The sequence below is a fragment of the Natrix helvetica genome (genome assembly GCF_964273705.1).
Source record: "Natrix helvetica genome assembly, chromosome: 3".
NCBI lineage: Eukaryota > Metazoa > Chordata > Lepidosauria > Squamata > Natricidae > Natrix > Natrix helvetica.
In genome coordinates this window covers 59,473,008-59,498,658 of record NC_138549.1, presented here as the reverse complement: position 1 = coordinate 59,498,658, position 25,651 = coordinate 59,473,008, and the positions used below count along the sequence as shown (strand labels likewise).

At 43.6% G+C, this 25,651-nt stretch overlaps 1 protein-coding gene across 2 annotated transcripts in view; it reads left to right on the top strand.

Moving 5' to 3' along the window:
• The window catches only part of TMEM121 (transmembrane protein 121), a 52,538-nt gene extending 27,311 nt beyond the window's left edge, over nt 1-25,227 (top strand). The window contains exons 2-3 of one of the 2 annotated variants that reach the window (XM_081948913.1): nt 8,986-9,044; nt 21,828-25,227. In XM_081948913.1, the coding sequence (XP_081805039.1) occupies nt 22,551-23,489 (939 nt within the window). In that variant the 5' untranslated portion in view covers nt 8,986-9,044; nt 21,828-22,550 and the 3' untranslated portion in view covers nt 23,490-25,227. The remainder of the gene's footprint in view (nt 1-8,985; nt 9,045-21,827) is intronic. The other variant, XM_081948914.1, reaches the window with a different exon arrangement.
• Nucleotides 25,228-25,651: the final 424 nt, after the last annotated feature.

Sequence of the window (25,651 nt, the reverse complement as noted above, 5' to 3'; positions counted from 1 at the left end):
GCATCCCCCCCTCCCCGCGACCGTTGTAATCAAACAACCCTCTATTGGAATTACTTGTTCCCTCTCCCCCCCCCACTCCGCTCACTTCCCTCCTGGACTCACCTGTTCGTCTGGCACTGGCTTCCCTCCTGGCCTGGTTATCCCCCCCTCCCTTCCCAGAACCCCCTAAAAACAATATAAAACATTTAGCTAAAAAGCCCCTCAGCTTCCTCTTCTTCCACCTCTCGGGGTTCACAAACCCGTCATCAAGGCTGGCCCCTGAGAGAGCCAAGGGCCATACCTGCGAAAGAGGGGCCTCCCGCAGGCGGAGCAGATCAGACCTCAAATAAATTAAAACGTTGTAATAGTCCCAGTAGGGTAGGGGTGCAGATAATGCAAAGTTAGTAATTAATAGAGTCTCGGTGGAATGGAGGGTAGAAAGTTAATAAATAGAAGAGTCTCAATGGAGGGTAGGGGATATTCCAGTGACCAGGTGGTACTTGGTACTTGGAGGCAGGAGGGGGGAGGGCGAGAAATGATTAAATATCCCAGGTGGTAGGGGGAAGGCAAAGGTAGCAAAAATAGTGGAGGGTAGATGAAAGTTCAGCTTAGCTGTTTCCAGGTGGATACAGCCCCCCCCCCGATGGATGGGGGGGCCTGGAGCGGTATGGGAGCAGCCAGGAATGATAAAATAACCCAGGAGTCCCTGGCTGCGGCTCCCTCCCTTCGTCTGCCGCCGCAGGCATCTCCCTTTGATCCTCCGACTGCCTCTGCCTCTGGCTGCTTCCCAGCCCTTCTCACCTATCAGCTGATTATTCCAATGTCCTGTTGCATCCCGTTGCTCCCCCTTAAGCCCTTTGATGTCTCTGGGTCTCTGGGGGCCTCCAGAGCCTCTCACCCCCTCTTCCTTACTCCTCTTCTGGCATTTCTGGCTTTTCAGCTTCTCCTTTCGGTGTTTTCGGCGCCAGCACCAGCGCCATCTGCGCAATCGCACCACGCCATCGCCATTGCTCTCTCCTTGCTGTTTACAGCCCTCCGAGCCTCTTTCCTCTCCGCTCTTCACCGACCACCCTGTCGGGCTAATATCAGCCTGAAACATGCCTGGGTGGTCGGGCTGTCCAACTCTCGACCCCCTTCGATGGTATGGGGGCCGGCAGCAGTCCCTACCCGGTCGGGAGCTCCATGGTGTTCCTGGAGCTCAGAGGACGATCGCCATTCGTAGGAAGCTCCTCCTCCTATGTTGCGATCCACATAATCCAAAACTTTAGCATAGTCAGTGAAGCAGAATAGATGTTTTTCTGGAGCTTCCTTGCTTTCTCCATAATCCAGCAAATGTTGTCACTTTAATTTATAAATACTATTGTAATTTCTGAATTAGTTCTCTCACAGCAACAGTTCTCATGACCTCACAGCTAGGTCCTCTTCCAAAATCACAGTTGGTGCTGCCAAGCTCCAGCAAGAAGAGAGAACCAGCAGCTAACTTGCCACCTAAGACATGGGCAGCATGGAACTCAGCCTCTACCATCCAGCCTGCAAATAGGAGGAAGGCAGAAATGCAGAGAATGCTTGAATATGCCAAAGGCCTGCTAAATCTGGCAGGATTAATTGGAGAGAAAACTAAAGCAGATCAAGGTCAACTTTTCATTGGTGGAGTCAGGGGCAGTTGTTATTGAGTAAGTAGCTTTACTCCAAAAGGGCTGTTGTTGGAACAGTGTTATTGTGAAGGCTTCAGGTTAATTCCTCCTGGGAGAATTTCCTGTTTCCTGAAATTCTGACCTGGTGGTACTTGGGTCAGTTTGTACATAGCTGATCTAATAAACAAATATTAACATATATGAATTTCAATCTAAGTATCTGAACTAAGTAACAAATATAAATCTGGTGTAAAGATAAATATTTCTTTTTGTGAAGCTCACATTGGGTCCTGAGAATACATAATGGAGCTCCGGACAAGTCTGAGGTTCATTCACACAGTTACTTTGCTGTGATTCCCTCCCATCCCAGAGTCAGGAGCAAAGGTGGGTTTCTGCCGGTTCACCCTGGATTGGGCGAACCAGTAGTGGCAGTGGTGGGAGGCTCTGCCCACCCGCCCAGATAAGTCTGCTCATGTGCAGAAGCACCACACAAGTGCACGAGCGTGCACGAGCAAATCAGTAGTAAAATAAATTAAAACCCACCACTGGTCAGGAGGAAGTCGTTTAGCATAAATTCTGCTACCCCACAGAATGCTCTCACCACACCTGCCTGGTTTGACAGCAGCAAACAGGTGCCTGCTGCATTGCTTCCACCCACCCAGCTCCTTCCTGCAACATGGCAAGGGAAGTGTTTGGTGGTTTTCCTTGCCTGAAATGGAAATAACACGAACCATATTATAACTCATCAGTGCAAAATGCATTTACTTCTTAAGGCTTTACTTCTCCATGCAGTCATTTTTTTTTCTTTTTTCCCCTCTGCAAATGAGTATCAACCTTTAAGCATTAGATGGGGAAAAAAGAGTTCACAACCCTTAACTGATTTCCACAGCCCAGATGCAGCTGCTGCATAAGTGTTCTTGTCCTGCCTTGATAATGATGTTCACTTAACTATGTTTCCTAAAATAATTTAATAGCAAATAGAGATCAGATATTTGGGGTACCATCTTGCCTAACATCCTCCATATGAATGAACAGTGTTCTCAAATGTGAAATGTTATATTTTTGAGAATGGTCAGAAAAACAGGAAAGGTCTGCATAATATCCCATACTACTGTATGAGTCAGAGGGGAGAGAAAGAGAGAGAGAGGCTGGAGAGCCAGGTTGATATAGTGGTTAGGGTACCATTTGTACTTTGCTAGATACAATAATTTTTTTAAATGTTTAGAAAATTATAACTAGTAAGTTTTCTCTAGGAAGGGAACTGGACAGTAAGAAATGCATGAACAGTTCAAAATAGGGGCAGGAAGTTGGATGTCCCACATACTCCATTTAATTTAGAGAGTCCACTGTATTTTGACTTACAAGAAAAAATTGCTCCATGAACATATGAGAAAATTCACCAAATTGGGCTTGGCATTGTATAATTGCTAGGAAGAAAGGAAATGTCTGTGCAGTGTTCCTTACTACCTTACTTGCACTTTTCTTTGTCTAGACAAGTGGCCCATTTCCAGACAAGTTACTTGGCTGAAGAATTCACCATTTCTATCTTTAGTAAGTTTCCTCCAGGGCTTAAAAGTGGCTTAGAGCTATAATGAAAGCAAAATCACCACACAAGATATAGGTATCCTCAAAATGATACAGTCCAACTTAAATAAGTTTCTTGTTTTTCTCCCTATCCATTACTTCTATTTCTTAACCCAAACAAGTAATAAAGCTTTACTTTGGAAGGACTCCTCACCTGTCCTTCCTCCACAGAATGCAGATTCCTACCAAGAAATGATGCTCAACTCCACACACTGCCATTTCACTATGGTACTTCAGCTCCAAAAAAGAAATGAGGCTCAATAACCTCCCCCATTTTCATGGGAGGCATTTGCACTTTAACAAAGCAATCTCCCATACCAAATGACCTTTCCCCCTTCTTCCTTGTCTTGGCCAAGAGAGATCAACACATCAGTCAGCAGAGGAAATCAGATAGTTTAGATGATCACTTTGAATGCTTTGAAACCTTTATTCTATTACATTTCAAAATCCATAATTAATTTCCAAAGCAACAAAGATCTTGCACAGAGTATTCTAGTCTTAAACTAATTAGACCCATAAACATGAAGGTTGATGAAGCTCTTTCAAAAGCTCTTTCAGCTCTGGCTTGGTGAACATGGCAGGGGAAAGATACTGTAAAATCTCCATTCCCACCCCACTCCAGGGGAACGTTACTGCCAAATCCCCATTTCCTCCACATCAACTGGGACTCAGGAGGCAGAGAATAGATGGGGGCAGGGCCAGTCAGAGGTGGTATTTACCAGTTCTCCGAACTACTCAAAATTTCCACTACCGGTTCTCTGAACTACTCAAAATTTCTGCTACCAGTTCTCCGAACAACTCAAAATTTCCACTGCCGGTTCTCCAGAACTGGTCAGAATCTGCTGAATACCATCTCTGGTCATGGTTGTCCCAAAGGTGCTTTTTCAAGAGGCAACTGGACTTCCTGGTTTTTTCTTTGAAGACATTTCACTTCTCATCACAGAAGTTTCTTCAGCTCTGATTGAATGGTGGAGAATGGAAGGATTGTACACTTTGAAGACAGCTGGTCATTTGTATTCTTTTAGAGAGTTGTTGAGGCCACCTGGAGGTTTATCTGTGTTGTCAGGGTCATCTGAGTTGTGAAAATGGGTGTGGAGTCTTTTTGGAACTGTTGTAAGGACTGTGTTGTAGACTGGAGATAGATGATGTTATATGCCTCCCCCTTTGTTGAGAGAGGGTTGTTCAATTTTGACATAGATAGCCTCTTTAACCCCTCTTTCAAACCAGCGGTCCTGTCCAAAATGTGGACTTTGCTGTCTTCAAAAGAGTGGACTTTGCCTTTTAAATGCAGATGGAGTGCTAAATCTTGTCCTCATGGGTTTGTTCTCCTATGTTGTGCCATGCGTTTATGAAGTGGTTGTTTTCTTTCCCCAAAGTAGGGATCTGCACATTGCTCACTACATTGTACTGCATATACCACGTTGCTCAGTTTGTATTTGGGTGTTTTATCCTTGGGGTGAACAAGCTTCTTCTTGGATTTTTTTTTTTTGAAAAAATTTATTGGTTTTTACAAATATTTTTAGGAAAAGGGTAAATAGGTATAGAAAATTTTGACAGCTACATCATGCGAAAGGTAGAACTCCCCCCAAATCTCACAACTTTTACAGAAAAGAAGAAAAAAAAACCATCAAGATTTGAATAAACATTGGCAGCTTTTGGTTTTACATTATATCATCAGTATATTCAATCATCTTTTGTGTCACTTCCAAAAATTACATTATAACAACAATTACAATAATGTTTCAACCTCATTTTTGTGACCTGAGTCTTTTCACTGTTGCATCCTTCCCCCCTGTCTGCTGGCAGAGCCACGGCCCCTCCCTCTTTCATATCTTGTGTACTGTCCCCTGTTTCATCTAGGAGGGCACTGTGGTTTTTAATGAAGGCCTCCGCCTCCACAACTGTATTGATTCTAATTCTGCTGCCCTTCCAGAAAATCAGCATTCCTTCTGGCAATAACCATCTGAATCAAATTCCTTTATTATATAATTTCTTTGCTAAAGAGGAATATTTCTTCCTCTTATCTCTTACTTTCTTCGGAATTTGTTTAAAAATGGTTATTTCTTTGTCTTTATATTTTAATGGTCCCACCCTTTGAGCTCCTAAGACCTCATCTCTTGTAGTCTTTCTAAGAAATTTAACATGTATTTCCCTTGGAACGTTGTGTGTTCTAGCGTATGCTGAGTTGATCCTATAAATCAAATCAATATCCCACCATAGCTGTTGTTTATCTCTTTTAATGTATTCTACTAAAATTGTGGTCATGATCTCTTTGAGATCTTCATTCTCTGTTTCTGGCAAGTTTTGGAATCTAAGAAAAAAAGACATTCTTTCAAATTCCACCTTTATCATGTGATTTTCAAATTCTATATTCCCCTTCTGAATTGTCTTAACCTCTTCCCTCAGTCCAGTCGTGCCCTCCTCCAGCACACCTATTCTCTGTTTATTTTGTGTTGCTTGTTGTTGCGTTTCTCTGAGCTGATCATTTAAATCTGCCAGTTGTTTTTTCAGTTCATCTGTCCCTTTATAATAGTTTGAAACATTTGAGCAACAGATAAATCATTTGAACTCTCTTCAGTTGTTTTAGGTTGTAGAAATGAAGCCAGTTGTGTCTGTTGAGTAATCGGGCTGGACGTAGAGGATGTCAGGGCTGAAGATGCCTTACCAGGCGGTAATTTTTTAGGACCCATATTAAGTTCAGATAGAGCTATAAGTCTGTACAAAGAAATGGCATCGGTGGAAAAATGTGAGGCAAGCAAGCCAAGAAGAGAACGTTAGTCTTCCTATACAGCTCCAAGCCAAGTAATATGAATCAAATGTTCCAAAGGGAGATACGTGGGAGATACGTGAAAGGAGAGGCTCCTGGAGATCTCTAGGGTGTGATATAATACGAAGCCAGAAATTCTTTCAAAAGGGAAACTTCATTCATAAATGCAAAGAAGAAGGAGGAAGTTGGCCATCTTGGCTCCACCTTCCCAGGAGATCAGAAAGCAACATGTCCAAAGTTTCCATAAAATAGTTTAAAAGAATCAACTCAGCAGTCATCTTTTGCAATTGTAGCAAAAAGTCATTCTCCCATTGCTTAGAGGAAAAGAAAGTAACTTTTAACTCTCTCTCTCTCTCCTCTGAGAGAGAGGGATATTCTGAATGCCACTTTTCCGAGGGGGTGGTGGAAACCCCCTCCTCCAGTCTTAGCACTTCGAAAGATTGAGACTACAATTTAGAAAAGCTGCTGTTCATCAATTGATTAGCTAAAAAGGAGATTGAGGGAAACTTCCCACCTCACCGCATTTCAGCTGTAACATCCGATTAGTTATTTCCTTCCAGGCTCCGCTCGGCGAAGGCGCGCTGCTGCGCACCCCGCATGCTCCCCGGCTCCTGGGGCAAAGTTGGAGACCCCTCTGCAGCCGTCGCCGATTCAGGGGGTCCCAACAAGCCGCCCTATGGCAGGGAGCCCCTCCAAGGAGCCCACCGAGAAGACGAGCAGCGGACGCGAACGTCCGTCGCCTTCGGGGACCGGAAGTCGTCCGCTTCTTCTTGGATTTGAAGTGTACACATATGTTGTGTTGGCTGAAGATCGTCCTGAGCTTTTCCAATATTCCTGTAATGTATGGAATGATATTGCTTTGTTTATTCATTGTCCGTTATGGAGGAGCTGTTATAGGGTCTTTTTTTGAGATTTGATGAAGGCCCACTTGGGATAGCACATGTTCTGATGTGTTTTAGTTCTTTCTCATCTTTGCTGGTGGACAGGCCTTCAAGTTGGTGGTGTAGAGTTCTGATTACACCCATTTTGTGCTCCAGTGGGTGGTGGGATTCAAAATGTAAATACTGATCTGTGTGAGGGGGAGATGTTTCTGTAAACTTCAATGTTAAGACTTCTGTCTTCCTTTATCTGTACTGCACAAGCCAGGAAGGCTAGACTATTTTCCTTAACATCTTTCCATGTGAAATTGATGTATAGGTGGTCCTCGAGGTGCAACCTTAATGGAACCTACCCATTAGGGCCCTAAGTCAAAAAAAATCATCAAATGAATCAGACTCATTTTAACAAATGTTTAAATTTGATTCAATTTGTTAATTGAATCAAATGGTCATTAAATGAATGAAGATATAAGTTATTATTTCCTCTGATTTTTTAACTGATTGCTGCCATCCAATGTTTCCCTGCTGTTGCTACCGTCAAAAAAAAAAAAGGGGGGGGGGACACCCAGGAAACTACAGACTAATCAGCCAAACATCAATAACTGGGAAGATACTGGAAAAGATAATTAAAAACAGATCTGACAACATTTAGAATTGAATAAAGTAATAACTAGCAATCAGCATGTTAAAAACAGATCATGCCAAACCAATCTTATTTCATTCTTCAACATAGTGACAAATTAGTAGACCAGTGAATACTGTGGACATAATATGCTTAGACATCAGCAAGGCATTCGACAAAGCAGACCATAACTTACTTCTTGGTAAGCTAGAAGCAAGGTTTTAGAGAGTATCTTGCTCCTATCATGGCCACTGTGAAGTAAGCAATAAAGGTGAGCAAGCTTTAGGCAGAGGAGTACAACTCCCCCATGCCTGGCTCTGAGCAATGGATGAGGTGCAATGTGTATTTAGATTAAGAATCACAGAGCCGGAAGGGATTTTGGATGTGTCCTACATTACACCATCCCAGATACCATCCCAGATATATGGATGTCTTTTCTTGAAAACCTACAGCAATAGAGCATCCACAACTCTGGGAAAAAACAGCTCCATTAGTCAATTGTTCTCTAACTGTCAGGAAGTTTCTCAGAATAACAGAATAAAGTTATTCTGTTAACAGAATAGCAGACAAATGCTTGTCCAATCTATTCTTTAAAACCTCCAGTGTTGGAGCACCTGCAATTTCTTGAGATAAATTGTTCTATTAGGAATTTTCTCCTTTTTTCTAGGGTGGTCCTTTCCAATTTGGACCTCTCCTTAAACACACTTTCACCCATTGCTTCTTGTCCTACTCTCAGGTTTGTAGACTAAGTTTGCCCCATCTTCCATGTGATGGTTCCTAAAGCACTGGAAGACAGCTGTAGTGTAGCCAGGGCTAAGACAACTTAGTGTGGCCAGTTCACAATCACCAGCTTGCCACCACCAAGTCACTTCTGCCTACTCACTGCTGCCAAGTCACTGCAGGACAACTCAGCACAGCCAATTCACCACAGGGACAACTCATGATGGGTGGCTGGAGGGAGAGCCAAGTTGGTGAGCAGGTGGGTGGGTAGAGCACAGAGTGATGGCGGCAGCACCCGGGGGCTTTCCATCTTCACACCTGCCATCACCACTTTGCTGCTGCTATACCAAACTCCAGGACATTCAGAGTTTGGGCTGTTCAGCAATGGCCGCTGTTGCCACTGCTGAATCAAGCTCCCAGAGCTCCCAGAATTAAGCCTGGTAGGTGTTGTGTAATGGGAATTCCCTGGCCACTGCAACCACTTTGCACCCTGCCCACCCATTTGCTTCCCCACTCACCCAGCTTTTTCTAGCTGCCCATGGCAAGTTGTTCTTGTGGCGAGTTGGCCATGCGCAGTTGTCCTGTGGTGACTTAGTAGCAGTGAGTTGGCAGAGGCAAATTGACAATGGTGAGCTGGCGGCTGTGAGCTGGCCTCGCCATATTGACCAACCATGTCCCATTCTGCATATAACCACTAGACCTTCTCTTTGTTAGACTAGACATATGTAGTTCCCGTTCCTTGTACAATTTAGCCTCCAGACCACTTACCATTTTTGTTGCTGTTTTCTGCACTCTTTCCAGAGTCTCAGTATCTTTTTTGAATCATGGGAACCAGAACTTGGAACTTGGAACCAGTGCAGGTAGGCTTTGATTTACAACAATTTGTTTAGTGACCATTCAAAGTTACAACAGCACTGAAAAAGTGACTTACAAACAGTTTTTCACACTTACAACTATTGCAGCATCCCCAAGGTCATGTGATCAAAATTCAGAATTCAGACATGGATATTTGCAATGTCCCAGGGTCATGCAATCACCTTTTGCAATCTTCTGTCAAGCAAAGTTAATGGGAAAGCCAGACTCACTTAACAACTATGGTATTAACTTAACAACTGTGGCAAGAAAGATCATAAAATCGGGCAAAATTTACTTAACAAATATCTCATATAGCAACAAAAAATTTGAGCTCAATTGTGATCGTAAATTGATGACTACAAATGTGGCCTCAATAGTGCAGTATAGAATGGTAATTTCAGTTCTTGTGATCTTGATGCTATACATGTTGCTGCAGTTTAGGAATGGCAGCTTTTTGGCAGCTGCAGCATATTGCTGGCTCATATTTAAATGATAGTCCACTAGGACATCAAATTTCAAGTTCTCACAGTTACTATTGTTGAGCCAGGTACCACCTAGTCATGTGTGCATTTGGTTTTTCCTGCCTAAGTGAACTGCATCTTGTTGAATAGGATCCAATGCTCAAGTCTGTCAAGATCACACTGAATCTTGAATCTGTCTTCCAAAATTTTGGCAATTGCCCCCAGGTTGGTGCTATCTGCAAATTTGACCCATTGTATCCCTCATCTATATCATTTATGATGTTGAAGAATACTGGGCTTAAGACAGAGCCTTGAGTTACCCTACTGCATTCTTTCCTCAATCTAGATGTAGTTCCATTGAGGACAACATGATGAGTGGGGTTGATCAGCCAACTGTAAATCCATCAGTGGTGACGCAGTTTTCCACATTGTACTATCTTATCAAGATGTAGACTGTAGTATACAGTACTTTGTCAAATTCCTTACTGAAGTCACATATTTCCCTGCTCCACTAATTTAGTCACATTGTCAAAGATGACAATAAGTTTTTTCTGGCATGCACTATTTTTAACAAACCCATGTTGGTTTCTAGTAATAGCTTTGCTAGTTTCTAGGTGCTCACAAATCTGCTGCTTGATTATCCTTTCCAGAATCTTTCGAGGTATTGATGTCAGGGTGATTGGACTGTAGTTTGCTGGATTCATTTTTTCCCTTTTGAAGATTTGGAATCCCCATCAGCACTTTTCCAGTCCTTTCGTAGTTCTGTGGTGCTCCAGGAGCTTTGAAATATTTCTTTAAGTAGTTCTGGCCTGCGTGTGATGCACCTGACCCACGGGCCACCAGTTTGACAGGCCTAGACTAGAAGATCTCTAAGTCTCTTCCAAATGTGTCATTCTGGTTTCTATATTTTTTCTATGCTATCTGTCACTTTCTGCCATTTTCTCCCATTAATGGACCAATCAGTTCCTTGGTTTTCTTCTTGTTCTTTATATACTGAAAGAAACTGGGTTTTGGTATTTTTTTCCAAGTCTGTCAGAGTTTGTTGCAGAAATCACATCCAGAAAGCACACACAGATAACTGATTCAAGCAGGATTCATTAACTTCTTTATTTGCATAATAACACATGAGTAAATGTACAATACCAATAGTGGATTCTCCAACATGGTAGTAGTTACAGACAAAACACAGGCAGAGGAGAGGTTGGTTTCAGTTAAGCAGCCATGCCCAGGCTTCTTAATGTCTGGTATGGCTCTCAGTCACCAAATAGTTCCCATTGGCTGACCCAGTTGCCATGCCTATACATTGGCTGACCTTCTTACCATGTCCTATTCCAGTCGGTCACCAATGGCTGACCTGTTGCTATGTCCTATTCCAGTTCATGAATATTCTGACACTCCTCCCTTCGTGACTGGAATAGAAATAAAACCGAATTATCTAATATTCTCCCCAGACCTGTATTTGAAGACCCAAATTCACAATTCCCTTCAAATACCTGAGAATCCTTTTTACTGATACATCCTTTGCAATGAAACAAAGATCATTCACAAATGCTAATAATTGACAATCGCCACCTTGTAAATTTCCAGTGTATATGCAACCATCAGCCTTGCAACTCTTGAACCTTTCAATGGAGTATCTAGAGCAGTGGTTCTCAACCTGTGGGTCGGGACCCCTTTGAGGGTCGAACGACCCTTTCACAGGGATCTCCTAAGACCATCGGAAAATACATATTTTCGATGGTCTTAGGAACCGAGGCACCAATTTTATGGTTGGGGGGTCACCTCAACATGAGGAACTATATTAAAGGGTCGCGGCATTGGGAAGGTTGAGAACCACTGATCTAGAGACATATTCCAATTCCTGGCTGACTGCTTCAGTCCATAAATGGCCTTGTTCAATTTATACAATTTATAAAAAGTGTTAGGCTTTTTACTTTCATACCCTGGGGCTTGAACCATGTAAATTTCTTCCTCTAACTCAGCATTGAGGAAGGTTGTGGTTATGTCAAAATGCCAAATTTTATGGCCATATGCTGCTGCCAATGCTAGTGCCAACCTTATGCTTTCACTCTTCACTGTTGGCTTGAATACCTCATCATAGTGCACATTTTTCATCTGTGAAAAACATTGTGTCACTAACCTTGCTTTATATTTTACCTCATTATTGGGTAGTACTTTCTTCTTATATACCCACTTGCATCCTACAGCTTTGCTACCCTGTGGCAGTCATAGATGTGAACATTCCATGTTCACCCATGGATTTCATTTCTTTGTCCATAGCTTCTTTCCACTTTACTTGTTCACATTTAGGTAATTACAATAGTTCTTTATATTTCCTTGGCTCATACCAGACATTAAACACCTTTACTTTACTAGCAGAATACCTGTCAGGTGGAATCCCCTTGTTCCATTGCTCTGACTTGCATGGCATTGACTGCTGCTGTGTTTCAGCCCTCTTTCTTCATATCTTTTTCAGCTTCTCCTTCCTGAACGCTGACACCATCACTGTGAGTTACCATCACTAAGTGGATCACCGTCACTAAGTGGATCATGCCAAAATTTACATCAATTTTGTTCCAATTTTGCTCTGCAAAACTAGCAGACCTGGAAATCACTATTCTTTTGTCCTCATTGTTAATCCGATAGCTCTTTGAGCCTGGCTCATAGCTCATAAACCTGAGCTTTCTAGCCTTTGGTTGTCCTTTTCTTCTAACTGCTTTTGGAATATGCACCCATTTCATCCCTATTAGTTAGGATTAAGTCCAGAATAGGTGACCCTCTATCCTCACCTTTCAGGTGACAAAATTGACAGCTAGGCATGTCAAAAACCTGTTCAATCACCAACTTGCTGCACAATTTGCTTCTCAATTGATGTGTGTACATTTTGCCAGTATTTCCATTCTTTATTTTGCTTGTAGCTTCTATCATGATCTGCTAACTAAAGCTGGATGAAAATAGCCTTCTAAAAGGTTTGTGCTATATTTCTCCATCTGAAACCTATCAAGCCATCTGTCACTATATGAAACATTTGTTTTGGATTAATTTTTTTTCTTTCATATTTTGGAGATTATATATTTCAAATATTAGAGATGCCAGTTCTCCAAGGATCCAGTCCTGCAGCAATTATTAAATGACTTTGATTTGTTACATTGCTGTTTTCTGAGTGGCAGAACCCTGACATTAGTGAAGCCTAGCTCAAGAACAACGTAACAAAATACAGTCAAAGTTCAGATCCTAAGTTCTGTTCTTTATTTGCTTTAACATTTAGAAAGAACCTTACCAGACTAAACCTTTACTACCTTTATCCCAATCAATATATCCTGGGAGATTCTAGGGTAAGGATGTCAAACTCAATTTCATTGAGGGCCACATCAGGGTTATGGTTGACCTTGGGGGACTGTGAGGGCATAGCCAGGGTGGACATAGCCATCTTTCCTTCCTCCCTCCTCATTCCCATCTCCTCCCTTCCTTCCCCCCTCCCTCCCTCTCCTCCTCCTCATTCCCAACTCCTTCCTTCCTTTCCTCTTCCTCCTCCCTTCCCTTTCGGGGGGGGGGGGGTGGGAGAACGTGAACCCCTGCTTTTAAATGTGGTCTTTGTTAAGAGCCAGGGATGCCCACTCAGATACCTGCTGCTTGTTTTTTCCCAAAAGAAAGAGAGAAAATGCTGGCCCAGGTTCGGCATCATAACTTTTTAAGGATTTGAAAAGCCGTTCTTTTAATTTTGGGGTCTCACTTTTTGGAACAACCCCACCCCTCCTTCCTGGACCTCCTTTGTTTCCAAGAAAAAAAGAAATGGGGGAAAGGAAGAAGAAGAGGGGGAGAAGAAAAGCCACACACTCACACAAACAAACACACAGAGGAGACGAATCTGAATTGAAGAAGGGACTTTTACAAGCCTGAGTCACTGCCTCCTCCACTCCCACTGCCTTTTCTTGCAAAAAACCCAGAAACAACGCTTCCAGAGCTAGAGAGCCATACTGTGAAGCAAGGAGAAAGAGGAAGAAAAACCTTCTGACTTTAAAAACCCTGCGAGAAACACACACATACTCACCAGCCGCCGCCTCCCCCACATGGCTGCTTCTGCAGAGGCCAGCTGGGCTGGGCACCAATCAGTGATGGAGCCCCACCGGAGGTTTGGAACTATAGGAGGCAGGGACGTGCGGTCAGGGGAGGCAGGGGAGGCAGAGTCTTACCTCTCATCATGAAATAATATATAATAATAATATATATTTCCTCCCATCCCTTTTACACGACTCCCGCTAAGCTCCGGTAAGGAGAAGAGCCTTTGGGGAGTGAAGAGGAAGAGGAGGGAGGAGGAGGAGGAGGTGTGCATGCAGGGCGGTGCCAGCTGGGCAACCGGCGGAGGCAGGAGGGTTCTCGGAAGCACCAATAACCTTCCTGCCTCCACTGTACTTTGCGCGCTCCTCACGACTGCAATAGATGTCCAGAAGTGCCAGGGGCTGTTGGGCTGGAAGCCCAAACCCCATTAGCCACAAAAACCGCTTCTGGACGTATATTGCAGCTGTGAGGAGTGCACAAAGTCCAGCAGAGGCAGGAAGGTTCCCGTCGTTCCCCAGTCGCTTTCGTGGCTTCATCATCAAGACGAAGTCCGGGAGCGCTGACAACATTTCTACTGCCTCCACTGGACTTCATCTTGATGACGTTGCCGCAGCTACCCAGCGCAGACGGACGAAGGTAGCCAGAGTGGCACTGAGGCAGTCCGGCGGGCGAGCGACCAAGGATCAGGCTGCCTGATCCTCCATCGCTCGCTCACTCACTCTTTCGTCCGCCCGGACCGCCTCGGCACCGCTCTGGCTACCTCCGTCCGTCCGCGCCCAGCAGCTGCGGTGACGTCATCAAGACGAAGTGGCTTGGAGGCGAAGTGCTTTTCAGTGCTTTTTTGTGCGTTTGGCATTTAGGTAGATAGCCGGATGTCCTAAATGCCAGACACACAGAAAAGCACTGAAAAGCAGCTGCTGTTGGGGACCACGGAGTGCGAGCTGGCAGAGCGCGCTCAGGAAGGCAGGGAATAGGATCACGTATGCTGGAGGCTGAGGCAGCCTCAGCCTCCAGCACACGTGGTCCCATTCCCCGCCTTCCTGATGACGTCACCAGCCTCACCAGCCATAAACCTCACCACATGTCACTGATAGGAGGCAAGCAATCAAGCAGGGATGCAGGGCGGGAGAGATCAACTGCCAGCTGGAGTGATGTCAGCCTCGGGGATTTAATTTTCGGATCACCTTTTTCTTCCTTTCCTGCGAGCGTCGGGAACTGTGCTTGGTTTGCAGGGACTGAGGTTTACTTTACCTTTCTGTCTTTGCCCACTTCCCAGCCAAGGAATGCTGTTTCTTTTGCTGCATCCCTGCCCCCCACCAAGTTGCTTTCTCCAGCTCATTCCTTCCTTCCTTCCTCCCTCCCTCCTTCCCTGCCTCCCTTCTTCTCATTCTCATCTTGTTCCTCTTTGTTCAGGAAGGAACAAGGAGAGAGGGAGAGATTGGCAGCAGGACAGGAGTGGTTCCAGTGAAAGGGAAGTTGCACGTGCTGTAAGGTGGGCTGATGAGCAGGCCATGGAGCCACTGGTGGTGGGTGCAGCGCTGATATATAACAGTATGGCAGCCATCTGTCCTGGAACATGGTGAGCCTTAGATCCACGGGGCCTCCCTGGAACCAGCAAGGGACCGCCCCTGATGCCTCGGCCCCAGTCCCTGGGCATGCGCAAAGGAGCAAGCAAGTGCCCAGGGGGTGGGGCCGAGGTAGCAGAGTGGCCCTGTAGATCTAAGTCTGACTGCATTTAGGTCAGATGCGGGCCATCAACTTATAGATCAGTGCCTGTCCAGCCTGGGCTGGGGCTGAGGCGCCAGGGCCAGTCCTTCGCTGTCCTTGGGAGCCCCATGGGCCAGATCTAACCACATCACAGGCCAGATCTGGCCCATGAGCCTTGAGTTTGATACCCCTGTTCTAGGCAGTGTGTCAGCATTCCAAATATCATCCAAAATTAAATCAGAGGCAAAGCATTGCCCTAAGTTCTAATTTATTAAGAGAGACATGTTGGCACATCTGTGGAAACCCGAATCTGAAAACTTCCTGGGGTTTCTGCCCAGTTGAAAGTTCATGATCTTGCCCCCATACCCACAAGTCCATCACATGGTCCAATCCTCCATTGCCATGCTGGCATCTCCACCCATCCACTTCCAGTCAGGTGCAGAGGTAAAGAATGACCTTGGGCTTCTAGAAAGGAATGTTTTATTTTGAAAAACACATTCTACTCCTTACTATTCCCCCTCCCAATTACCCCACTAATGAAACAGCATAGTAAAATAACAGATAGTGTGGCAGGTCAAAGATCCTAAAAGAAATATGACTGCAGGCCTGACAGGTGGCCTCTCCTCAGAAGAAAAACGTTTCCTGATGAAAGAGAATAACATAGGGGTTAATGTAACCGAATTAACCACCTCTTCCCCCGCCCCCCTAGGGGGACCCTTTGGCTTGTTGGGAAACTTCTCAAGGAATTGTTTTACTAACCTATCTGCTTTTAGGTCCCAGCTTTTCACCCAGGTAACTTCGGACAAAGGGTACCACTTCCAATGCACTAAATACCGTAAGCGACCCCTATACAGCCTGGAGTCTTTAGATTTTTTTCATCTCATAATGTGTCTCCCCTTCTATCACTACAGGAGGAGGGGGAGCTTGGGTGAATGGTCTTATGCTGGACCCTATTACTGGTTTCAACAAACTACAATGAAATACTGGGTCAATCTTCCCTAGAATTCTGGGTAGACTGAGTTGAACTGTAACTGGTTTAATTATCTTCACTATTGGGAATGGACCTAGAAACTTTGGGCCCAATTTCTTGCTAGGCAGTCTTAATCTTATTTATTTGGTAGATACAAAAACTTTGTCCCCCACACAAAAGGGGCGGGTTGGAGTGAGCGGTGTTTATCAGCTTGCTTCTTGTAGGCTTCTGCTGCATCTCCTAGAGACTTCTTTGTATTTTCCCATCATTTCTTTAGAGTGTCCATCCATTCATTCAGAGACATGGAGGAGGGAGGTTCTCTAGGCAGCTCAGGCATGGGAACAAATTCCTCAAAGCTCTCAAAGCCCATCGAAGTAATCTGGAAAGGAGTTAATCCAGTACTACTGTGGACCGCATGGTTGTATGCCACTTCGGCGAAGGGTAGCAAGTTAGACCAGTTGTCTTGCTGATAGTCCACATAACACTGGATGTATTGTTCCACCATTGCATTGGCCCTCTTCGCCGCGCCGTTCATGCTGGGATGAAACACTGAGCTGAGTCCTTGTGTGGACCCAATGGACCTCAGGAACTCTCTCCAGAACTTGGCGGTGAACTGAACTCCATGGTCTGAAGTGATTCTCTTGGGCACACCTTGCAGGTGATAAATATGTTTCACAAACATTTTCGCTAATTTCTTTGCAGACGGCAACCCTGAGCAAGCGATGAAATGCACCTGCTTGGAAAACAGATCAATGACTGTTCAGATTACTCTATTCCCACTGCTGTCTGGGAGCTCGATGATGAAGTCCATTGCGATCTCCTCCCATGGTTGGTTAGGGCTGGCCACTTGTTATAGTAGTCCAGGGGGCTTCCCCAGCCGTGTCTTCAACATTGCACAAGTAGCACAGCTTTTTACGTAATCTTCCACCTCCGATTTCATCTTTGGCCACCAAAATTGATGCCTGGCGAGGTGGAGCATTTTTAGGAATCCAAAGTAGCCTCCTAGTTTCGCATCATGACTTCGCTGTAGAGCTTCCAGCCTCAACTCCGCAGGGACGTACAGTTTGGACCCCTTCCAGGGTAAGCCACGGTTCATCGTTAGAATGTCCTTGTTATTGTTGAGCCAGGGGTCTGCCGGGAGTGCTGATTTTAGCTCTGTCATCAGCTTGTCCTGGCTTTGGGTGGTGACTTGGGCCGCCTTTTGGAGGGAGGAAGAAATGATGGGCGAACAACTTTTTCCTTATTACTGTCGTACTGCGGTTTTCTCGACAAAGCATCTGCCAACAAGTTCTTCCCTGCAGGGATGTGTTTAAGTTCGAATTTGAACCTATGAAAGTATTGTGCCCAGCGAACTTGTTTGGGGGATAATCTTCGATGGGCTTTGAGAGCTTTGAGGCTTTTGTGACCAGTCCAGACCTCGAACGGCATATCCCCCCCCTTCCAGGAGATGTCTCCACGTGAGCATGCTCCACCTGATCGCAAACGCTTCTTTCTCCCAAATGGCCTACCTCCTTTCAGCAGTGGTGAGTTTCTTGGAGTTGCAAGCGCATGGCAAGAGGTGGCCTTCTTTATTCTTTTGTAGTAGCACTGCAGCTATCGCTACATCACTGGCATCCATCTGGATTATGAATGGTCGCTCTGGGTCAGGATGTTACAGTATGGGCTCTTGGGCAAAGAGCCGTTTTAATTTCTCAAAGCTTTTTGACAGTCCATTGTCCACTTTAGGGATTGAGTTGCTTTTAGCTTTGTTGGGGAAGGCCTCGTTCAGTCAATGAGGGGGTAATTTCCGCAAAAGTTGGAATGAACTGCCTATAAAAATTGGTGAATCCAAGGAAGCTTTGTAGTTGTCTGCGAGTACTTGGAGGTTTCCAGTCTAACACAGCTTTCACTTTTCCTGGGTCCATTTCTATCCCCTCGTTGGAGATGCGATAACCCAAGTAATCTAGTGAGGTCTTGTGGAACTCACACTTCGATAACTTTGTGTATAGTTTGGCGGGCAGAAGTTTGTTCAGGACTTGCCGTACCAGCTTCACATGTTCTTCCAGGGTCTCAGAGAAGATCAAGATGTCATTGAGATAAACGGTACAGGTGCTCATGTAGCACCTCATTTATGTACTGCATAAAGACTGTGGGTGCTCCTTGTAGCCCAAAAGGCATGACTTTATATTGAAAGCTGCCAAGGGGGGTGTTAAAAGCGGTCTTCCACGCATCTCCCTCTCTGATTCATATGTGGTAATACGCCTCTCTCAAGTCCAGCTTGGTGAAGATCTTGCTTTTAGCCAAGTGGTTCAACATATCTTTCATGAGGGGAAGGGGATAGGTGTTCTTTTTGCATACCACATTCAAGGCTCACAGATCAACACAGAGACGAACATCGCCATCTTTTTTTTCTCTGAAGAGCACTGGGGCCGCTACTTTAGACTTCGCTGGTTCAATAAAGCCTCGTTTCAAATTGATGTCGATGTACTTCCTCAATTCAACCATCTCTTTCGGAATCATGGAGTACATTTTCGGCTTTGGTAGGATAACCCCAGGTTTGAAGTCTATTGCGCAATCTGTGGGCTGGTGAGGGGGTAGATAGTTGATATCTTCCTCACTGAACACCCCCACCAAGTCCCAGTAGTCTTTGGGTACTTGTTGGATCCCTGGGGGTTTGGTGTCTGTTGCAGGTGCTGCAGCTTCCGGAGGGTCTGGGCTGTTGGGTTCAATTGTTCCTGGGTCGCCTTTTGGCTCCACCGGTGGTAACGGCCCAAAGCCTATAGTCATTTTCCTAATGCCGTCCTCCCACTTTATTGTAGGCTCCCACTTGTCCAGCCATGCAAGCCCCAAGATAATTGATTCCTGCATTCTTGGAGCTACAATGAAATTGAGGAATTCATAGTGGCGGCCTATCATTAACTTTACCAACTCGGTAATTTTCATGGCTGGGGCACCTCCAATTAGTGTTCCATCCACTTGCTCAAACCAAATGGGATGGCGTAGAGGTCTTGTGCATATGCATAGCTGCTCCACAATTGACATGCTGATTAAGCATTGGGTGCAGCCGGTGTCACAATTGCCCCAACTTCCCCCTCCACTCCCATTACAGGCACTTGGAGGTTGCATTTTATAATAAAGGGGCAGATGGGTGCACTCACCATTGGGTCGTCTTCAGCATTTTCCTCCTCCAAGGCCTCCCCATTGGTTGGACTTTTCATCACCTTAGGTTGGGCATCTGCCTCCCTGAGGTTGTTGGCCTAGATGACTCTTTTGTGGTGGCTTCTGGGGCCTTCCTTTTACCATGCTGGTGGTTGGTGCACACGTTTGTGATATTGGGGTTGGAGCCAAGCACTCTGACACTCTGTGACTAAGTTGCCAGTAACAACGGCATTTTATTGCCCCCCCGCAAGGGACGGAACCCAGTTGCATCTCTAAACTTAGGAACTGCCTCATCACATTGTTTGGCTATCCATCCTGCAGTTTCCCCCCTCATTCATCCCTTCTTCCATTGTCGAGAACATTTCTCTGTCGGAAGGTGGGGTAGGAACCTGTTGGGGCATTGCAGGTGAGATTGGACTGAGGGGGGTTGCTAGTGATTTATTTTTAAAGGAGACTCAGGTTAGTGTCAGCGTTCCAAATATCATCCAAAATTAAATCGGAGTCAAGGCAAAGCATTGCTCTAAGTTCCAATTTATTAAGAGACATGTTGGCACATCTGTGGAAACCCGAATCTGAAAACTTCCTGGGGTTTCCACCCAGTTGAAAGTTCATGATCTTGCCCCCACACCCACAAGTCCATCACATAGTCCAATCTTCCATTGCCACGCTGGCATCTCCACCCATCCACTTCCGGTCAGGTGCAGAGGTGCAGAGACAAAGAATGACCTTGGGCTTCTAGAAAGGAATGTTTTATTTTGGAAAAACACATTCTACTCCTTACTATTCCCCCTCCCAATTACCCCACTAATGAAACAGCATAGTAAAATAACAGATAGTTGAAAGATTTCAGTGGCTATTCTTTCTTGACAACAACCATTAGTGCATTTTCTTTCTTATTCTTTCTGGTCATGGCCCAGTTCTTTCTGGTTCTATAAATGCACACCTGGGCCAGAAGAATGAATCCAATACAATGTATTTTGCCTTCTGAAATATATATTTCCTGAGAGGAGTTGAGAAAGTGCTGTGAATAGATGAAAAATTAGTTTGAAGCTTCAAAATTGATGTTAGATTGAGGTATAGAACAGAGGAAGAGGCATCTAATAAATGCAGCTTTAAAATGCTGATCAGTAGGCATACCAGGGGTTGTAACACAAATACATACCTATTTCCCTGGCTCAACTGATAATGAGGAGAGCCTATGGCTTAGTGGCTAAGACTCCTGCCTGATATGTAATACAACCCAGGTTCAAATCCCAGTAAGGGTATGGCTAGCTGATGAGAGCTAAATAGCTTGAAATAGATCTATACTAGTCTCCTTTTATTTATCAGCACAAATACAACATATATATATATATATATATATATATATATATATATATATATATATATATATATATATATATATATATATATATATATATATATATATATATATATATATATATATATATATACACATACATACATATATATACACACATACATACATATATATACACACACATACGTGTGTGTGTGTGTGTGTGTGTGTGTTGTATTTGTACTGATAAATAAATAAAGGGAGACTAGTATAGATCTATTTCGAGCTAATTAGCTCTCATCAGCTAGCCATACCCTTACTGGGCTGTATTATATCTTAGGCAGGAGTCTTAGCCACTAAGCCACAGGCTCGCCTCCTTATCAGTTGAGCCAGGGAAATAGGTATGTATTTGTGTTACAACCCCTGGTATGCCTAAATATGGGAGGAAGGTCACTACTCCCTCTTTCTGTCCTTCGGCTCATCACAGAAGACCATGCAGGCAGAAAACCATTTTTTTATTTTTAATGTTGCCTTTTTATATTTGTGTTGTATTTGTACTGATAAATAAATAAAGGGAGACTAGTATAGATCTATTTCGAGCTAATTAGCTCTCATCAGCTAGCCATACCCTTACTGGGATTTGAACCTGGGCTGTATTATATCTTAGGCAGGAGTCTTAGCCACTAAGCCACAGGCTCGCCTCCTTATCAGTTGAGCCAGGGAATTAGGTATGTATTTGTGTTACAACCCCTGGTATGCCTAAATATGGGAGGAAGGTCACTACTCCCTATAAGATTGAGTATCTCCCTCTAAAAGGCAAGAATCTCAATTTTAGAAAAGCAGTTAAAAGGAGGGTCATCAAAGGCAATTGCAGAACAGCAGTATACTGTTATGCTGCAAATTTAACTTTGCCTAAATTTCCTTGATGACAGAGCTTCTTTTGTATCATCTGTAAAGCCAGCAAAGTTTCCCAAATGCAGGTTATTTGCCCCCCTCCCCAAAAGTATTTAAGGTGTTTTGTAATACAAGGTTGTAAAAAAGAGGAATTGTTCCTTTCCACTAATTTCAATATCCATGATGAAAAAGGCAGCTTCTTGAATCACGTTACTGAAACTTCCCTCACTTATTTTTCTTCTGGGTTTTTATTTTCCAGCTCAGAATGGATAGTAGCAAGAAAGAGATGCTGGATCAGAAGCCTCTCTTGGATGTGCAAGTATTACTCTCCATGGATTTTGCTCCGGATAGAGTCATGGATGGAGGAGCAGGGGGACCTACAGGGGAAAAGATACCCTGGGAAATGATCACCCCTGTTTACAGCTTTGAAAAACTCTGAATCATTCAGCTTTTGGGGAGCAATAAGTTTTGACATGCTATTCTAGCATGCTACTATGGTTGATGCCTGATCATTTATTTAATTGCTGAAAAACGTGATGAGCTACTGCCAAGAATCCCATAAGGAGGATTATCTACAAGCCAGTGAGGGCTTCATCATTCTTCAAAAAGAACATTAATAGTGAAATTAAACAATTATAACTGAAATGAAGGTCTTCTCAAAGATACTGTCAGAAATGCTAACAACAGGCATGGTCAGAAGGTGAATGCTGTGGGAAGCAGCAAAGGATCTTTCTGCTGGTGGAAATCTTGATCTATATGCAGCAAACAATTCAGATGATTGCTATACTTTTGAGTGATCAGAACTTGAGAGTATCAGATGAAATATAAGGTTCATCTGTCATTGCCTTACTGGAATTTTTTTTATAATTAAGTTTTACTGCCAACGATTTCAAGAAATTTCACCCTTGATAAATGTAAGACTGGCCCTTGGAGCAATACCACAAAGTGGGAAGAAAAGGGTGGGTAGTTCCATCATCTCATCATGGTGCTTCCACCCCCAGATAAGCGCCATGTGTGTCTTACTACCATTGTTATTATGACCAGCATGGCATTCATGGATGCTTATCTGGTAGAGCAGAACCAAGGGCCTCGTAAAATTGGTGTCTGCATCATTGTTCTGGTAGGAGACATCTGCTTTTTGATTGTGCTGCGCTATGTGGCTGTTTGGGTGGGGGCTGAGGTGAAGACAGCCAAACGGGGCTATGCTATGATTCTTTGGTTCCTCTATATCTTTGTGCTGGAAATCAAACTGTATTTTATATTCCAGAATTATAAGGCTGATAAGAGAAATCTGGAGACGGTGGCTAGAAAGGCACTGACCTTGCTTCTCTCTATTTGTGTGCCAGGATTGTACCTAGTGCTAGTAGCCTTGGACAGCATGGAATATATACGTACCTTCCGGAAGAAAGAGGATTTGCGAGGGCGTCTCTTCTGGGTGGCCTTGGACTTATTGGATATATTAGATATTCAAGCCAACCTGTGGGAACCACAGAAGACTGGTCTGCCAATCTGGGCAGAAGGACTCATGTTCTTCTATTGCTACATATTGCTCCTGATCCTGCCCTGTGTTTCCTTGAGTGAGATTAGCATGCAAGGAGAGCATATTGCTCCCCAGAAAATGATGCTCTATCCTGTCCTGAGTCTAGTGACCATAAACATGGTTACCATATTCATCCGAGCCATTAATATGGTCCTGTTTCAAGACAGCAGAGTTTCTACAATCTTCATTGGCAAGAATATAATTGCCATTGCTACCAAGGTCTGCACATTCCTAGAATACAAGAAGCAAGTGAAGGAGTTCCCACAAAATGCCATTGCACTTGAGCTCCAGCAGAATTCAGTGCCCCACAACCAGACCCTCCACAATACACAAGGCCTTCCTCATGAGCCATCCCCCACCAGGGAGATTTTGGACACATGATGAGCCTCCTCTTAGATATCAGCATTGGTTCTTGTTTACTTGGGTGGAGAGAATGGGCAGAGAAATAATACTGCTCTCATTCCAGCATAGAGAGCTGCTTCTAGCACAAGATTTTAAAAAATGGAGGAACATCCCCCTGCAACTCAGGTATTTCCAAGGGGCCCTCTGGAAAGAAAGCAAAACCAATGGACCTTCCAAGCAGAACCTCGTCTACTCCAGCATCTGATCTTTTCTATCTGTTTGTTACCTGTGCTTCAACTTGTAAGGAATGAGAATTTGTTATCACAGCCTTTTTTAAAGAAAAGGACAGGGTGGGATGGGGCAGGATGGGAGAATCAGGACTGGCATTTCAGTCAGTGCACCAGTATATTGAGTCTTATTGGAAATGGTTGTGTTTACAGTTTCTTATTTTCAAACAAAACAAAAACAAAAAAGGTCCTGTAAAGTTGCTGCATAAAACTGGATTTGGGGCAGTTTTTTAAATCTTTACTAAATAGATCCTTTGCTCTGTTCAGTTCCACTCAGCAAGCAGTAGCCTCACTCATTTGGCCAGGAAAGTTCTAACATTGCCAAAGTCTTCAGCCAGCCCTTCAAAGAATCTTATTTAACATCACACCCCATATTTTAAGAACATTTAAAATGATTCAGTGCAAGATTTCTGTTTTTCAGAAAACAAGTATTTCTGTTTCATTCACTTGTATGCACACTTGAGTTCTGATGGAATGAAGTTCCAGAGTTTTTCAAGCTACACTGGCCTGGGGAAATATACAGGTAGTACTATAAATGAAAAAGGAGATTCTCAGAATGATGAGCATTCACTTTTATTCCTGCAGCAGCTTAGTTTATAACTGCTGCTTTTATATGAACTACACAGACAGTCTCTAAAATAAGGCATGGGACAATACCTTTAGGCAAAAACTATTGGGACACAAAACAGAGCAACAGTTTCCTAGCAAAAATGTTGCACAAACCTGAAAGCAGTGCAAGACTATTTTTTCTTAGTGATCTCATTCCCTCACTGATGTCTTGATCACATACCAACAGATTTTTTTTCCAGTGAATGCTCATTCTGCATCAGATACCTCATTTGGCCATGCATAGCCATTCCTCACTTAGCAACCTGAAACAAGGAATCAAATTTGTTCTTTTGCCATCCCCATAAAAATATATAGTCAATCTTATTGTGGTGGGATTTACTATATGCTTTTTAAGCTCAGTCTTGTCATTAGGTAAGGATATGAACATTTAGCCTATAAATAGAAAATATTCAACTTATTTATTACAGTGAATGAAAGCAAAATAATTGGCAACAAACATTTTTGTTGTATAAAGTAGCCATTCTCTCAGCCAAAAAAGCAGTGGAGAGGAATGTAAAGGGAAGAAGGAGTAGGAAGCTAAGTTTTGAAGATACTACATATCCTGAAGGATGCAAATGTATAAGGATAATGCAGTCTTGCTCTGCATGGATCTGGGGTAGGGTATTGGGAATTAACCAAGTCACTACCTACATTGACCTTATTGCTCTTACTAGTTTACTAATTTTAGGCTCCCAAAACATGTTCAGGGTGTTGCTATCCCTGAAGGAAATATATGAAGATGCTTACTGCATTTCATTATTTTGTCAATTGTCTGAGATCTGTGTGATGCAGCTCCAAAGAGTTTAGTCACACCTTGGCCTGTGCATTTTATTTTGTTTGAAGATCATTCTATGTAATAAAGGGTTCTGGACACCCACCCACCAAGCATTTTTTTTGATGTGCATATTTTCCTTTTGTGGTTATTGTTGCTCTTACTTATCCAGAAGTCAGCATGTCCTCTATGAACATCAAAGGTAAGAGCAATGAGTTAACTTTTGAACCAAAAGTCTTTGCTTTTTTTCAAGCCTATGCAAATAGGACATTAATCGATTAGGCAGACATCCAAAAACCAATTTGTAAAAGAGAACCCTTTCAACATAAAGTTCATCAGAAGAGTATAGTTTTTAAAGAAACGTGGTTGAATAATTTGACAAGGTACAAGGAAAATGACTGATTCAAAACAGTATTTCATGTGCCAGAGAATAGTACCAGGAAGGACCGTAAATAAATACCGTATTTTTCAGAGTATAAGACGCATCTTTCCCCCCCCAAAAAGAGGGTGAAAATTTGGGTGTGTCTTATACA